The sequence below is a fragment of the Sparus aurata genome, chromosome 19 (genome assembly GCF_900880675.1).
Source record: "Sparus aurata chromosome 19, fSpaAur1.1, whole genome shotgun sequence".
NCBI classification, from domain to species: Eukaryota; Metazoa; Chordata; class Actinopteri; order Spariformes; family Sparidae; genus Sparus; species Sparus aurata.
Genome location: NC_044205.1, coordinates 21242488 through 21258812, shown reverse-complemented (window position 1 = coordinate 21258812; position 16325 = coordinate 21242488). Strand labels below are relative to the sequence as shown.

Here is a 16325-nt window from a genome sequence, read left to right as displayed (position 1 = left end):
CGACTCTGGGCTTTGCGCCGTGAAATTGAGAATGTTTTGAATTTTGGAACTATGGTTTTCGACTAAATGATCAACCACGTATTTATTTATGATTTGGATCAGATGATCAGCTTGAATTGGCATGGAGTAAGGCGAAGTCGGGCACTGCCAGAACGATGAGGCCGCAGCCACACTGAGCTTCACTGTGTCTCTTCAAAAAACGGGGTTGACATCACAGATTACGTCCATGTTTCAGACAGTCCGTGAGGTAGTATCTGTCTTTTCATCTAACTCGAAGCAGGACAGTGATTAAGTGTCTTTCCCAAAGTCTCAAACTATTCTTTTCGTGTACTGGATTCCTGTAAGCGGACAATGTAGTTAAATCATCTGGCAGTAAGAAAACACTGGCCCTGTCCTTCACAGTGGAATTTCATGAGGACTGCATTAAGCGTACGCTAATCTAATTTGAACACTTAATGGCCCGCGTGACCTGGCCCGGTGCTCGGTAAGGAGCACATAATTTTACTTTATAGACTCTGTCTTTGCTGCAAAACAGTGAAATGCAGGTCCGTCCATGATTTCATTTAGAGTATTCATCCAGTGCCTGAGTGTGTTAATGTTTTTTTTTAGAGAAGTAAAAAACAGGCAGGGGAAATGTATCATTAGACATTGTTTGTAAACCATTAACCATTCACAACAGATGAGAAAGGGTCCAGAAAAGCAGATTTTACATAGTAGATCAGGCAAAATTGAGCCTTTTATGAAAAAAACAACGGCCCTAAGTCCATCGTTATGTTGGATAGTCACAATAAGCGTCATACTTTGGCTCGTTGAATTTGGCTCGTTGTTTTCTCTGACAACAGTATGACACTTTAATAGAGTTGAATTTATGAGGTAATGGCGTCTCTTCAGAAACAGTTTAGAAATCCCTCAGTGTTTATGCATTTTGTTGTGTTGGAAGATGAACATAGCACACATAAAATAAAGTAAAATTACCATCAAAACCTTTTATGAATGTATTAAGAAGTACAAAAATAATAACTCATAGTTTTCAACTGATGTAATACTTTTCCCAAACAACTTCAGCAGCGATTACCGCCCCAGGTTTTTCTGGTTATGTCAGTTTTGCCCCAAAGACTTGGCAGGACTCAACAGAGCAAACATTTCATTCGCATTAAAAAAAAAAATGAAACTGTAAAATATAATTAGCATGTGTTTATACATGCATACAATATGCAATTTGCCACAGCTGTAAAGTGCTGGAAAGGATTGGAAATGCTCTTTTGAAAATGCTTGATTGCTATCGAATGTGAGGGAACCCTTAGTTTAAAGTATATATAACTGTATAATTATTGATTGCAGTTTGAAGCAGGATCTGTTTAAAAACTAACTCTGTTTGTAGCTTTTTTACAACTTTTTCACTGTCATCTCAAATATAATCAAATGTATGTGGGAGCAGCTGTGAACCTTCAAGTAGTTGTGAGATACGACATTTCCATATACCGTATTGTTGCTTCACTCCAGGGTCTTACATTCTGAAATGTTCTTGAGAAGCGCCTGTGTTGTTTTGTGTCTTCACAACTTTCCATGTCCCTGCTGCTGAAAAGCCTCCTCACAACATGATACTCTCTCCACCACCGTTTTTCACAGGATGGTGTTGATGAGTGAAACTCTGCCAAGTTTCCACCAAACACTTTTCTTCACATTACTGAAGACACTTCAGAGCAAAAACTTTAAAACTGGTTGATATTTTATTGCTTTACATTGGATTTATTTGAGAAGAAAACGTTAATGGATTATATTAGGGATTATTGCGTATGGATGTGTGCGTTGCTAATCAAACCCATTTTCAGTTGAGGCTGTTCAACCTCAAAATGCAGAAAAGGTGGATGTGGTTGAATACCTTGTGAAATCTGTAAACTGTAAAGCACAGACCTGGATATGACTTAATGTCCTTCCTGCCTTTATTTCACATTGAATTCTGCTTTTTCGGCTTTGCAGCCTGTGAAAACATTTTCAAGCTCTGCTTTTCTCCGACTGCTGGTTGGTCCAATTACTGCTGAAGAGAAAAAATAAGAGAAACGATTACTTTTTTTCAGAAATACACACTGAAAAACAGTCTAGACAGAATTGAAAAGCGGATAAATACACCTGATTTTGTAAGATAACTGCTTATTGGCTTTGTTACGAGTTAGATGAGAACATTGATACCACTCTACGTCCAGCTCCCAGCTTAGTTTATCTTAGCATAAATGCAGCCAACAGCTTGCCTGAATCTGCAAGAAGGTAACCGAAACCACCTACCAGCCCCTCTAAATGTCAAGAAATCAACACATGGATGCCGTCATCTTCATACAAGTCTCTCTGGAGAAGCAGATGAGAACCGTGAGCGCCATGTTTTTCTGCTTTTCCAGTGCTCTCAACACCATCCAGTCCATGGTTTACCTCAATGGTCGGCCGCTGTGGATGGCAGTGCCTCTGAGGTGATAAATGTACTGGTGCCCTTCTTCTTCTCTATTTACCCCTCAAACTTCCATTTTAACTCAGTTTACTGACACCTGCAAGAGTTGTCTAACAACTTCTCCATTGTTGGATGCATCTCAAGGACAATACGCAGAAATACAGAGGACAAATAGAGAGCTTTCCACACGGTGCAACTACATAGCCCTGAAAGTCAGTATGAGCAAGACCAACAAACAGGCGGTGGCCTGTAAGAGGAACAGGATCTCCCCTTGTTTCGGTGATTATGCAGAAAGAGGAAGTGGAGAAAATTGAATGTTTACGTAGAGGATGTCATTCACTCAGACGGTTTAAGAATAGTATGAAATGCAAAAAAGCTGCTAAATATACTTGGACTGCTGTTAATATACCTGGGTGGACTGCCCAAGTAAAATATATGTGTGGGAGACACTGGGGTAACTTGCCATTTGAGAGTGTTGGTTCCTAGCTCACAGGTGGTGGTTGTTGCTTCCCGTAGAGGCAGGGGTTTTGAAAATGGTAGCACAGATAGGGGAAGAGAGGAGAATGCCAGCTGAGACAGTCTTAGTTCAGGCTTTGCAGCAGCAGTGTACATCTGGTGAGTCAGACTAGGTCTCGTCAGTGGCGGAGAGGAAGATGAAGGACAAGATCAAAGCCCGGAGGACCCCATCACACCTTCTCCATTATGAGCTGCGGCAGATGGGCAGCATGTTCCGCCACCGGGTCAGGTGCAAAAGAGAGCACCTCAGACTGTGGACCTCCAACCCCACCCTCCCCGAAATCGCAAACACACCTGCACAACACAACTTCCAATTCTGAACACTCACTACTCTCCCTTTTCATGTTTCTGTTTTACTGTAGTAGGTTTTCATCAACCTCTTCTTATTTATTTTCTTTTACTTTCTCTATCTGTATTTATTTCTGTTTATTTCTGTCCTTGCGCTGCTGCAACAGTTGAATTTTCACTCTGGGGGATCAGTAAAGACATAGATTACGTTTACGTCTAGTCCGCAGAAAAAACCAAAGCGAATAAACAGCAAGCCGTATTTTTTACATTTGGACTGAGACAGTCGCGCCCTGTAGCGTCTCCCGAGACAGCCAGACACACTGCGAGCATTTGACATATGACATATGTCGTCAGTTGCTGCACCACAACATTGCAGTCCATGTAACCATAGTAACTAGAGTGTTCACACACCCTTTGGCAACAGTTAAATGTCTACATAGTGGGTTGATTTGCACATTTGACAGAATGTGCGTATGTGCATGTAAATGTGAGGAAGGGAGAGAGGGAGGGGATGAGGGGAGCTGTGAGCAGGATGAAAGGCGCAGTCTTGGCCACTGTTTCCCATTGATGAAGGAAAAAAAATGTATTATGGAGCTGCTTTGATGTGGACCAGGTGAGAGGAGCCTCTGCCTGGATCTTGCTGCCAGGTAATTGAGCTTCAACTTGGCTTGCTGTTGTCTCACGCTGAAGGAAAACTGTACCGCTGCTTCCTTAAACTGTATCCTGTATGCCTGGTTTTAAGCCTCATTAGGACAAACGTGTACTTTTTGACAGACATCAAAGCCCGTTTGATGCTTTGCTGCTGGAGGGTTTTGCAGGCTGTAGTTTGAGGGGCTGGGAACCGATGTTTTTGTTTTGCGTCTGGCATCCCAGAGGCCACCCGTGTTTAAGAGACCCTGGGTGGTTGCGTTACACGGTGGGCTCGGCCTTTGGATGGGTCTGTGGCGTGGTGTGGGAGGTAGATCTACTCTTGTTACCTATATTTAAAGTACTACATAATATACTAGAGTAGCACGGCATAAACAATACCAAACAAAAAAGTGACAGTTAGAGGGAGGTGGCACTTATTGTAAATATGTGCTTCTGACATTTTGTATTGTGTTAGAGACAGAAGTAGTACTCATTATGCACCACGGTCCCCAGAGTGTTGTACATGCAGTGTATTGTTAGATTTTTATTTTTTTTTTATAACTGATGCATTACAAGCAGTAATTTATTGTTAAAGCTGCTCAGAGTGAAGCTAATTTTACTTTTAAGCCCCTGTCATCTATATCAATGCATTATATTAATGTGATTTTTGGGGGGGAAAATCAGGTCCGAACCACATTTGGATGTGGTTTGAAATGTTATGTGCCAGACTTGCATCCTCATAGTGACAACGAAGACTCTACGAAGTCACTGCGCATGGCTGACAAATTGAAGCAAACTTTTAGACGGAGCTCAGCGAGCAATTTTCTAAACTAATCTAACCTGCTGTTAGCTGTAGCTTCCTGTTTCGAAGAACGACGCAGGAATAGTATTGATCGTCCCTTGAAATGCTCAGCACGAAAGGGAATTAACGTGTTTACTGCAATGTCAATCTGTTTGTTTAAAGTGGCTCTGAAGTGCAGTAGCGGTTCTAGACCAGTTTTAATAGGGGGGCCAGGTTGGGGCCGGCTTTTTTGTTAGGGGGCACATACAACCCGGAAAAAAGGATAAATCCCTCATTCAGACAAAGCAGTGTTTACAATTTCAGCAATTTTGATTGGGTAGTAAACTGCTGAGACACTTTATTTCTGCCTTTCCCTTCAGAACACAATCATTGCAAGAAATCTGTCATTGTATTATTAATGCAGACTCCCTGTCAGGGGGGCCACAGGAGGGTCCAGACTCAGAGTTACAGGGGCACTGTCCCCTGTTGGCCCCCCCCTAGAACCGCCCCTGCTGAAGTGGCACTGTTTCTATTGAATTGAGCAGATTGTAACATGACAAAATAAGACCCTCTTAGTCTCTCTCAGTTGCCTATACAAACCTGTATATGATTTTTTAAAAGTATTTTAATGATGCTGGACTGTGGATTTCTTTGTGAATTTTCCGCGACTTTAGGCAGGTTCTTGAGTATCTTGCCCCAGTGCCTCTCTCCCCTCCACTTACAGAGAGCAACAGAAGCTGAAATTAGTTAAAAAAGGGAGTCCGCGCACCTAAACTAACAACACGAGTCCCACAGAGCCCCTTTAATGTGGAGGGTCAAAGCCAAAAAAGCCAAAAATGGCACTCTGTTTTCCCACTCCCTCTTTTGTACCTCAAATCTCTCCTGAAGTACAGCAAGCGAGTAACTGTACTCAGCTACTTTCCTCCGCTGGTTAAAGGTCAGGGAAAAGGTGACACGGGGGACATGCATGCCGCGACGACGGCTGAAACAGCAGTTAGGCTTCAACCCCCACACAGCTACTCAGCACCTCTTCCCACAGATACACACATACACACACCCACACCCACACATACACTAACAGCCTGATGCCATTGTGGAGCTCAAAGTGGCTCCAGCAGTTATAATTACCACTAGTGTTATGCTGGTGAGGAACAGGAAGACGCCGCGCCGACAAGAAGAAAACTCGCCCCTGCAGGTCCCAATGAAGTCATTATTCCCCCCCTTTTCTGCCTCCTCACCCCCACCCTCTCCTCCCTCTCCCTCATTTGAGACATTTATAAATAAATCCTGTTAGCTGGCAGAATGGTGCCCGTAATTCCCACCTCTTGCATATTGCTGATAACGGCAGCAGAATGTAAGTATTGGCACCAAAGAACAGATCAGTTTCCTCTTCTCTGTGTCTTTTGTTGCTCATGCCAGGGGATTGTGTAGCTGTGTGCAACATCTAAGTCCCTCATTATTCATTATAGTCTCTGAGGTACAAAGGTCGCCTTCGTCCTGAAATCACCGGATTGTTGAAGTGTTGTTTTGTCTGTTTCCAAAGGCGCAAGGGGAGCACCTGCAGAAGGGCAATTATTAATCAGAACTATTGTTTACAGCTAAAAGCTAGGAAGTGCGCTGTCATTTTTTTTTTTTCTTTTTCTTCTCCAGCGTCTTGTTTTGGAGAGGATGCAGAATTAAGTGTTTACAAGGCCGCCTGTCACCGAGCTACTGTGGGCAAAACTCTGGTCCCTGGAAGATGAGTCAGAGGGGTGTGTAATATGTCATTGTTAATATCAAGTGACTACCTACCATCACCAGGACATCTGGCACCAGCATACCAGCCCCTTCTTCTCCCTCTCTCAAAACTAATTAGAAGTGAGCTGCCTGTTCTGCCTTTTATCAACACCTAAACACATTGAAAAAAAAAAAAAAACAGCTTTGACCTTGCCTCTGGTTTTAATCAAGTACAAGACTGACCCATCTCGCCTGAAACAAGATAACGCCCTTCCTTTTTCCTGCGGGTAAATTATTTTTATCTCCATCGGGCAGATCTGCTCTTGTAGAGCGCTCCCTCCTGGAAAGTCTCCCTTTTTGTTGCATATTTTATTGCAGGCTTTTATTACTTAAGACAGCAGCAGACATGAGCTGGCGCATGTATATTAAATATGCTAACAGCTCGGCAAAGCTTAGAACAAAAATAGCACAAGCACCTAAAGCTCGAATGAGTAATATGCAGCTCCTCTGCAGTATGCAGATGAGGCCACCAGCACTTAATGACTGTAAGCTGACAATGGTGTCATGTCGGGGATAGTGTGCTTAACGTTAAAGCGTCGATGTTTATCATTTGGTTACATTATGTGCGTTCAGTGCTGTGATGTCGTTGGAATCTGAAAATAGCTGTGTCATTGTTCAGGCTCTGAGTGCGCTGCGCCTCCGGGAAGTGATGAAGTCTTTTGTTGTATTTTACTTTTTGTCTGTTTTCGGGGGGGGGGGGGAGTTAAAAAAATGGAGGGCTGGGTTGAAGTCCTTGAGTGACAAGATGACTGATTGTGTATTGTGCAGCGGGACTGGGATTTCTACTTCTGACATCTGTACAGTATGTTCAAGAGGGGGAAAAAAAGCAAAGGTCTCGTGGTTATAGCTCCCCCATTCCTGATAAATCACAAAATGTTGTGCATTTGTGGATGCGTGCATGACGTGCCATTCCCCAGAAAAGAGTGACTCACTTTGAGCGGTTCTTTCCAACAGAGTCACTGACCTCTGAGTTGCCCTCCTACGCCTGCAAACAAACATTCCGCTGAAACCCTTTGATACCACCCATACTTAATGGATAAAATCACCCAAAAAATGAAAACGCAGTCATTATCTACCCACCCTTATTTGGATGGAAAAGTCGGGTAACGTTTCGTGGTCCTCAGAACATTTCTGCAGCGTTTTCCAACAACTGAAGTACATGTGGACCTGTTTTAAAACGTTAAAAACAACTGGGAGCTCAGAGATCCCAAATTGATTTGAAAAGACGTTATTTACACCCTTTTTTTTAAACAGAAATCTTCCCTGCAGCTGATAAACTGAAAGCCTCAGCATGCACCTCCGTCTGAAGTGGCTGCGTGAGCTCACCCTTCCCCCTCCCGAGTGTAAATAATGTCTATCTGGGATCTCTGGGCCTCTGGAGACATTGATTACATCGTACAAGCTTTCTGGAGTCATTTATTTTAGTTTTTCGGTCCACGTCTACTTCAGTTCACCTGTTTTGCTGTGAAGCTCCAGAAATGTTTTGTTCACCACGAGACTTCATGTGACTCTCCATCAACATGAATTTAAATTTCTGGGTGAACTTGTCCTTTAACATACATTGCACGTTACAACTAAGATGTTACTCTCAAACATGTCGGTAAAATACTGCATTTACTTATTCTCTCACAATTGCAAACCCTTTGGTTCTGCCCTCGAGGCCAGATTTGGAAAACGGCTAAAAACAAACCACTTCCCTCTCTGCTGCTGACTGTCACTGACACATACACACTTTAGCCATTGTGCCTTAACAAGGTCACAGATATCTGAAGCCTCTGCTGACACATTGTGGCCCTCCACTGTCGGACTCACTCCCACGGTGTTGTGGGGTCTTTGCCAGGCTCTTCGGCCGCCCCCATATCCAGGAGGTATGATTTCCCTTTGTGTCTCTACGTACTTTGCATATCCTTAAAGAATAGAAAGAAATTGAGGTTATCAATCATAATTTTCCGCTTGCAATTCAGGTTGAAGAGCAGCTGTGTGAGACTGAACCAGATGACTCTGCCCGCGATACCGAGAAAACGGAGAACCAGCTTCAATCGACAGGAGGCGACTCTGGATCCGAGCACCAGGAAGACCTGCTGGAGGGAGACCTGGGGCTTGGCACTGCTGCAGCTCTTGCCAGGGAGGCCTGAAGCTGCAGGAGTCACTTCTAACCCCGGCTTATCAGCCTGTGCTGCCCTGAGGCGCCTCCCACAGCGAATGGGGTCACTGGCCAGGGCATCTGAGAGGAGCCGACTGGGAGTCTGCGTTACAATAGCTCCCGAAAGGTCACGCACCCCCATCGCGCTGACGTGCATTCAGAGACACACTCGCAGAGGGAGAAAAAACAATTACAGAGGCCATTGCTCTCCCTCTCACCATGCTGATGATTTGTTTCGCTCCAGTTTCAAGGAATTTTAATAGCGGAAATAGAATGATAAATCCTGTACAGCTTAAACGCCTGATGTCTTCACTCAAACACAAACGGGAAGCTGAAGTTGACCCGCGTGTTGTCCACTGTGCACTTTTCACACAGTAAGCAGTATTATAATGCGACGTCTCCGGTGAAAATACAACATGCTAAGTCACATTAATTACTCGCGGAGCAGCTTCATGGGACTTTGAATAACGTTTCGAGCGTTAGAGAGAATCACTCACGAGTCCCGACTGTGATTGAAAGCTATGTTATTTCCCTTAATCAGCTGAAATTGTGTTTTGTTTAGTTTTTTTGTGCCAACTTTGCTTTGCTCTTCCCAAACTCCCTATTAAAAACTTTCATTGCACTGTTTTCCTCCGCAATCCTTTTAAAATGTATTCCGCCGAATTTATGACCCCCGCCAATCTCCCTCCTCGTCTCGCTTGTCATTCTTGTGGCGAGCTCGAATACTTCCCAACGCTTAAGTATATTAACGGCATTCGGAAAAGCAGCATGTGAGACTTCTTTATAGATTGCACTTTCTGAGTGAGTGCATCATTATAAATCTCAGGGCCTCTCTCCTCCACGGTGTGGAGAAGGGTTTTGTGTGCCGCACAAATCCAATGTGTGAAGGTTAGGCTTTGTGGGACTGTTTGTCTCACATTAATACAGCCATTGTCCTTGAAGTGAGGGCTTTTTCTATGTTGTGAATGCATGGGTGCATCTATGGAATGCTCCTCCGCTTCCGCTCTCATTCGCTGCAAAAAAAAAATAAAAAATGCGTTGTATTCCCCTTTGTGTTCGCTGATATTGGAGTTCAGTTTCTGTTGTGAGAAAAAGAAAAATAGCAGCAGCCTTTTAGCGGGAAGCCTCCTCCGTCTTATTCAGAGTAAAATCTTTGTAGTTGAGGCGTGATTTGCTGAGATTTGGGGCCATTATCTGCACAATAGTTCACCCAAACACGACGTACGGCAAGACGATGGAGTATCAAAACATTCAAATCTGACATTTTTAAACTCTTTCTCAGCATGTGACAGTTCCTCCTACTGAACCATAAACCTTATTTTCAATGTTTTCACTGAGCTACCGTTAACATACGCCCACCAGCCAAAGCATCTTTCTCCCTCAACCTTGTTGAGGGAAAAAAAACACTGCTTCCATTCCGAATGTATTTTTGGGTACTCAAGAAGCTAAATTAACCTGAGCTGTTTCACTGGAGTGAAACCTTAAGCAAATCACATCAAGCCGTGGATGGAGCAAGAGGGAAATCAGTGTTTGATGTGGTTTTCATGAAGTGACCCTCTGACTTTTCTCGTTCTAACTCCTATGCATTAGAGTTTGTTTACAGGTCTTGGGCAGTACTGGAGCCTTGAAGCCTTTTGTGGCTCCAGAGGAAGCTGCACCTAATCAGATAAATTGCCACCAATGATATCACTCAGTGGCTCAGTTGCATTGTGGTTAATGTAGGCACCATGTTTTATAAAGGAAGAAGAATGGGTGGAATAAGAAAGGCGATATCTCTGATTCTGCTGTTTTGATTTTGATTCGTTTTTGAAGTGTCCAAATTTAATTAAGTGTAAGGAAAGCAATGCTAGACCAGGACCTGGCGACTATAATACCCAAAATGCATCTGAGCCACTGAGAGACATCACTGGAGGCTATGACATCAAATTGTGGCTTCCTCTGGAGCCGTAAAAGGCTTTAAATTACCTTTTTCACACATGCAGTCGTACCCCTCAAGGCGTGTAAACACACTTTAATGTCTCAAATTGGTGTAGTTACCCTTTAATATTAGAGTATTTCCTTATATGAGCTGTTTCTCAGAGGTCTTAAGGGTTTGTTGTCTCAAAAAGTTGATGTTCCCAGTAATTACTTCTACAAATATTTCAGACTTATACAATAAGCAAAGACATCCTTAAAGGTACTCTGTGGAGTTTCTGAGCATTTTTCGCTTTAGGCCCGTGTTTTATTGTCGTGCATGAGGACGCACATGCACGCAGATGGCAGCACATACATGTCTGATTGTAAGCGTGTGTCCAGGTAAGCGGTAAAGTGAAACCACATCAGTGCACCAGCAAAAGGCAGAGAAGAAGAAGACTGCCTTTCATAAACAAAGACTTTGTTTACATGAAAACTCCACATGGCACATTTAAGTTACGTGACGACACACGAGTGGCATTTGTCCATCCCGGTTGTTCTCAAGTGGTGAGAGGGGAGGCACAGCGATCAAAAATGCACTGAAACATCTCATGAATATAAAGAAAGAAATTATTACATAACCTGCATGTAAACATGTAACATGTCGATTTCCTGTTATTGGGATTTTGAAGAGCTCGACGTGTTGGATTTTATTTACACTTTTAAAGGTGCAGTATGTAAAAATTGATGTCATATCAGAAGATTAACTGCTAATTGCTGCTTTTGGCTAGTTAGCTCAGTTAGCCATGCAGTTAGCGGTCCAGACTGGGAGTTTGGATTGGTATTACAAGACAGGATGAGTGAGCATGCTAACTTCTGCTACACAATACATAGACATCTTTGCCATGACGTTAAACTTAGTCATTTCTTCCCGATATGTCGATAATCTGTTATTTTTTAACCTTTTAAACCAGAATTCTTACACTTTGCACCTTCAAAGGGAACCTTGCCTCCTGCAACCAGCGGTCAACTCCTCATGTTTTCGAACATGACGCACACAACACTGTTCAACACAGATGCATAAACTCGTAAAACTTGTTTACCGTGAACTTTACTCAATGCAATATTCCCAGATCATGTGTTTTTCTTTTTCTTTTTTATAAGAGCAAGCAATTGTAAACATTTGAAATGGTAGAACAGACTGCTTACACCGACACTGAGAGAGACGTTTTTCCAGCTCCAGAGCCATGACATTGTACCACAGTGCATGATATCATCCTACGAGGACTCTGTGACAAAAATCAAAACATCCTCTTTTTTTTTTTCTGTGCGTCTGAATCTAGAAATAGCACTACTGCTACTTCTGATCTAGCCTACTCATCATCACACCTCTACCTATGGCACATCAACAAACCAATTTTATTGATTGTCTCTTACTTTCAACCAGGTCTTACAAATAAACATTAGCAATGAGATTTTTTTTTTTTTTTTTTATCTTTTTTTAAATCAGTTGTTTTTTTGTCTTTCGTCCACAATTTTTTTTCACTTTTACAGACAGTATGGAGACTTGGAAAAAAAACAGATTTCTTGTAAGGTTTCTGAACATTCAAAAATAACCCCAAAACATCCACTTTGAAGTGTCTTCATAACAAGATACATGAATTATACAGTTGATGTCATATTTTTTTTTCTCTCCCCCTCGCCCACTGTTGCAGCTTCACTTATTGAGTTGTTGTTCGCAGGCCCTGCATTGTCAAACACATCCAATATTCCAGTATAAAAGGAGTGGTCCCTTCACATATCACTGCAATTCAACTGAGGGGTAACATGATACATTCCAAATGTGGCCAGTGGAGCTCCTCCAACACTGATTTTTAAAGTAAAGCTTTAATTCCACAATAAGAGGAAACGGCACTCGATGCAAAAATGAACATTAAATTAAAAGGGTCTTTGGTGGCGGGTACGTTTTGTTTTTTTTCACAGTTTGGAGTGTGTCAGTAGTGATTTGCTCAAGTCCTTGGCCTCCCCGGCTGTTCTGACTCGTTCGTACCCTAGAACAGACATGGCATGGTGGCAGTAGTCCTCCACTTGTTTGATCTGCTGAATGCTGAGCACTGTTCTCCACGCGCTAGCAGCCTGTGTGGCGTTCCTGGACGAGACGATGAATGGCTTCGAGGAGGAGCTGGAGCCGCTGGTCATGTTCAGTGCAAATGACTCGATGTCGTGGTTGGTGGTGAGGTTGGCGAAGCGGTAGATGTTCCGCAAGATCTTCACCGGGTTCTCCACCAGGTCCTCGTACCGCACGGCCATGTACTTCCCCTTCAGCCAGCTGGGTGGGTTTAAGGCAGTCCTCAAAGTCCTGGAGGTGCGGTCGCAGATCACCTCCATGGCTCCTATGGAGTGGTAATCTGAGCCGTCCTTCTTGTTGGCTTTGTGACCGGGATCCACAAAAGGTATCCGGCGAAGTTTAGGGTCCCTGCTGCGGACCACCTGTAAGTTCTCCCTGATCAGGCCGTGTCTGGACTTGATCCTGGAGTTGGCCACTGCCCGCGGGTCTCTGACCAGGTGGATCACCTTCAAATCCAGGGAGGGATCCTCCATGAGAGGCGCCAGCACGTTAACGTCCAATATGCGCACCCCTTTAATGACTATGGTGTTATATTTGAGGCACTCCTCCTCCAACAGTCTAAGGCTTTGAGGGGGGCACTTTTTACACACCTTATCGTCCACCATCCCCACCACCTCCTTCCTGTAGGCTGAGCAGAGGGGATAGGAGCACACCACTTTGTTGAGGGTGGCCCCAAACAGTCCCAGGGAGGTGAAATTCTTGCCTCCGGGGCTGTTGTAAAGTTGGAACACGGACAGATCGCAGCGGTACAAGGAGCTCAGCATGTCCCTGGCTGCCCCTTGTAAAGACACCGCGTCGCCCGGGTAGAGTTTCTGCCAGATGTGCCACATCGGCTCGTACAAGAAGAACACTTCCGGATTTTGGTTAAAAAGCTCCCCGAAAAAGGACGACCCCGACCTCCAGGTGGTCAGGACGTAGATGAGCTGTCTCTTTTTGGCCAGCGAGGGCCTGTAGAGGAAGCGAATGTCAGATCTGCTCTGATAAGTGGTGCTCCTCATCTGGTGGTTGCACTGCTGTGGCTCCTTAGTCCATTTGTAATTAGCCAAGTTGAGCATAGTGAGGACCAGCAGTAAGAAATAGGCCATAAATAAGACAATCCTCTTCCTGCGGAGGACTTTCATCACGATCCCAGGCTGTGCTATTATCTTGGTATGATTCCTGTAGGTTTTGAGCTTCCTCCCAAAGCCAGCATCCTTCTCCCAAGGCGCTGTCAACTTCAGTGGCGGATGATATTGTTTGCCTCTCATCTGTACCCTCAGAGAGCGGCTCTCACCACCTGACGAAGCTCCTCACGTCGACTGTGCGCCGACCCGCTCTGGAGAATGTATGCAGCCTATACCGGGAGCCGACAGCCCGGTCGAACACCAGCTGATTAGGTAATATATAGGCAGAAAATCCACAACACGATATCGCGTTTTCACTGCACTGCGCAACGGTCTTCATGGGAACGACGCGTGAGAGGCGCGTTTAAGTTGTCCGTGGCGATCCTGTGGGTGGCCCGTGTTCACAACAGAGACGAAGAAGAGGAGGGAGAAGGAGGAGAGGGAGCCTTCATCACTGTAACAGACGCCCTGTTTGTCCATGTTCAGCGGAGGCATCCCTGCGCAGTTATCATCTGATGCATCCTTGGGAGATCCAGCCACCGCAGACAATAAAAAAAAAACCCGTCACGAGTCGGCCCGCCCGGCTGCGGATCATTCCGCATCTGCCATAACGGAGCAGCGAGCAGCCAGGATCCACAGTCAGCCGCGTCTTTTTGTGTGTGTGGAAGATCTCACCCCCCCGCTACACAACAGCTCTTCCTGCTCTCCCAGCTCGTCCAACTGATACATACTGGACGGATTCAATCAGAATCCAAGGGGGAGTGAGCCCGCCCACTGCGGGACCCGATTGGCCCGCCTCGAGGCGCCGTGCGTCAGCGAGCCCGCGCCATTGGACCGCGCCACTTGTCCGTCTCCATCCAGATCGCAGCAATGGTAGACTGTGGGAAAAGATGCTGTTGTTATGTTTTCAGAGAGCTCTCTGTCACTATCTGCATCCATGCAAGCTCTACGCTCCACCCTGCTCTCTAAGACGCGCAGCTGCGTCAGGTGGAGGTGCTGCACAGGAGTGTGTGGCCACATTTTAACGTTTTGTTAAGAAAAAAAAAAACCCATCTGTTTCCCATTAAGCGCCCCCTCCTAATGTGATATATGCTCTCTGCAGAGTGCATGACTACAGAGAATAATCAATATTTTAAATGAAATGTGTTTGGTTTCCCAGCTACAGCCTCGAGAGGGAAGCCTGGACCTGTAAGAGCACCTTAAAGGAAAAATCCTGTTATTAATTGAAAGTACAACAGCACAAATGGGAAACTGTGATTCAAGAAAAATCCAATCAATAAGGTCTAAAGGAGCATTTCCATGTTTTTCTTTTCCCCTCCACTGTACTGGAACCAGTCGGCAGCAGTGACTGACGCTCCTCTCGTGTGGAATCAGCTGACATCTGACATCTGACAGCTGCTCAACCAGGAACTGACAAATCCTGGGGAAGCTGTACGTTCGCCATGTGTTCGAACAGAGGAAACCACATGCTCTGCAGATTGAAAATCATCTCTCCTGCAAGGCCTGCCAGTTTGGGATTACAGCGCCGCCGCACAAGTGAATGGGACAAGAGTGAAAGTGGACGGGGGCCCTTTTGACCCCTGATGAGAAATCCCAGAGTAACGCTGCATACAGATTGGGATTTAGTGATTTTATGGTAATGTCCGCCGTCGTGTCATGACCTTACTGTACTTATACATCTCATACAACTGGAAATCTGTGTACAAACAGTGAATAAACAACATTTTAAGCCTTGATGTATGTCTAGTAAAAGACATGCATATCAGATCAAGTGACACTGATCTCAGACATGGGCTGGATTATCAGACTACACAGTGAACATTTACTCTTCATGCTCTGTAAAGTGATTGTTTTTGTTCTCTGGGCTATTCATGTTGTGGCGTTCATTCAATGCGGCTGTTCAGGGCTGAAAGCCTTTGTGCAGGCTGCCCTCTGCTGGAGCATCTGGTGCTCTATCCAGACAAAGAAATGACAACAATAGATGTCTTTTACATTTCCAGATCATTTTAAAAATCATGTATGTAGATGATGTATGTGATTAACATTTAGGCAGATTGAACGACAGATTAAACGTGTTAAATGGGCAGCAGGAAGACAAAAACAAAGCACTTACGGTCACAGATGTAATGTTCATACCTTCTTTTACTTTTCCTCCTCAGTCAAATCTGACATCACAGTCTGTATCTTCCTCACCTACAAAACACTGTGCATCATGCTTTTTCCCCCCCGTCTTCCCAATTAGGTTGTGCTGATTACTCTGTGGCCGTTGCGGGATGCTGTATAGTTGGATAATAAAGTGCGGCTACAGGATCCCCTCATCTCTACTTGCAAGTATAATTGCTCAGAAGCGGAGCGGCCTGGGAGAAGCTTATTTTAAAATGCTCATAAAATGAAACAGCCCCTCTGTGAATGTTACTTACGAGGGGGGCCAACGGTTTGTATCCGCGTGCAGCATGTTTTAGCTTTTCTCAGAACTCTTGGACTGAATTAATAACATTATGTGTGAGCTTTTTCGAGTGGAAGTCATGAAAAGGAAGAGAAAACCTTGTTTCCCCTCGAACTAACAGTGATTTATTGAAATAATGTAGTGCAACATATTTGAAATGACCCCTAATTAACACAATAAT

General features: G+C 44.4%; 2 protein-coding genes and 1 long non-coding RNA gene across 4 annotated transcripts in view; 1 reads left to right on the top strand and 2 right to left on the bottom strand.

The window, feature by feature from the left end:
- Window positions 1–9201, top strand: part of LOC115569616 (sodium/hydrogen exchanger 9-like) — a 70076-nt gene extending 60875 nt beyond the window's left edge. Inside the window, exons 14-15 of one of the 2 annotated variants that reach the window (XR_003981569.1) lie at window positions 8194–8299; window positions 8396–8423. Coding sequence is in view for 1 of the 2 variants with exons in the window: in XM_030397629.1 (XP_030253489.1) it covers window positions 8194–8299; window positions 8396–8566 (277 nt within the window). In the remaining variant the exon portion in view is untranslated. Of the gene's footprint in view, window positions 1–8193; window positions 8300–8395 lie in introns of both variants that reach the window. The other variant, XM_030397629.1, reaches the window with a different exon arrangement.
- On the bottom strand, window positions 1930–2641 carry LOC115569620 (uncharacterized). Its single transcript, XR_003981571.1, has 2 exons — window positions 2284–2641; window positions 1930–2038 (listed from the first exon to the last, which is right to left on the bottom strand). It is a non-coding gene; the product is annotated as an uncharacterized LOC115569620 (long non-coding RNA).
- Window positions 9202–11116: 1915 nt separating the features above from the next.
- Window positions 11117–14467, bottom strand: chst2b (carbohydrate (N-acetylglucosamine-6-O) sulfotransferase 2b). The gene has a single exon (XM_030397630.1). It carries the CDS (start codon window positions 13840–13842, stop codon window positions 12445–12447), a length of 1398 nt encoding a protein of 465 aa, XP_030253490.1. The 5' UTR covers window positions 13843–14467; the 3' UTR covers window positions 11117–12444.
- Between the last annotated feature and the right edge of the window lie 1858 nt (window positions 14468–16325).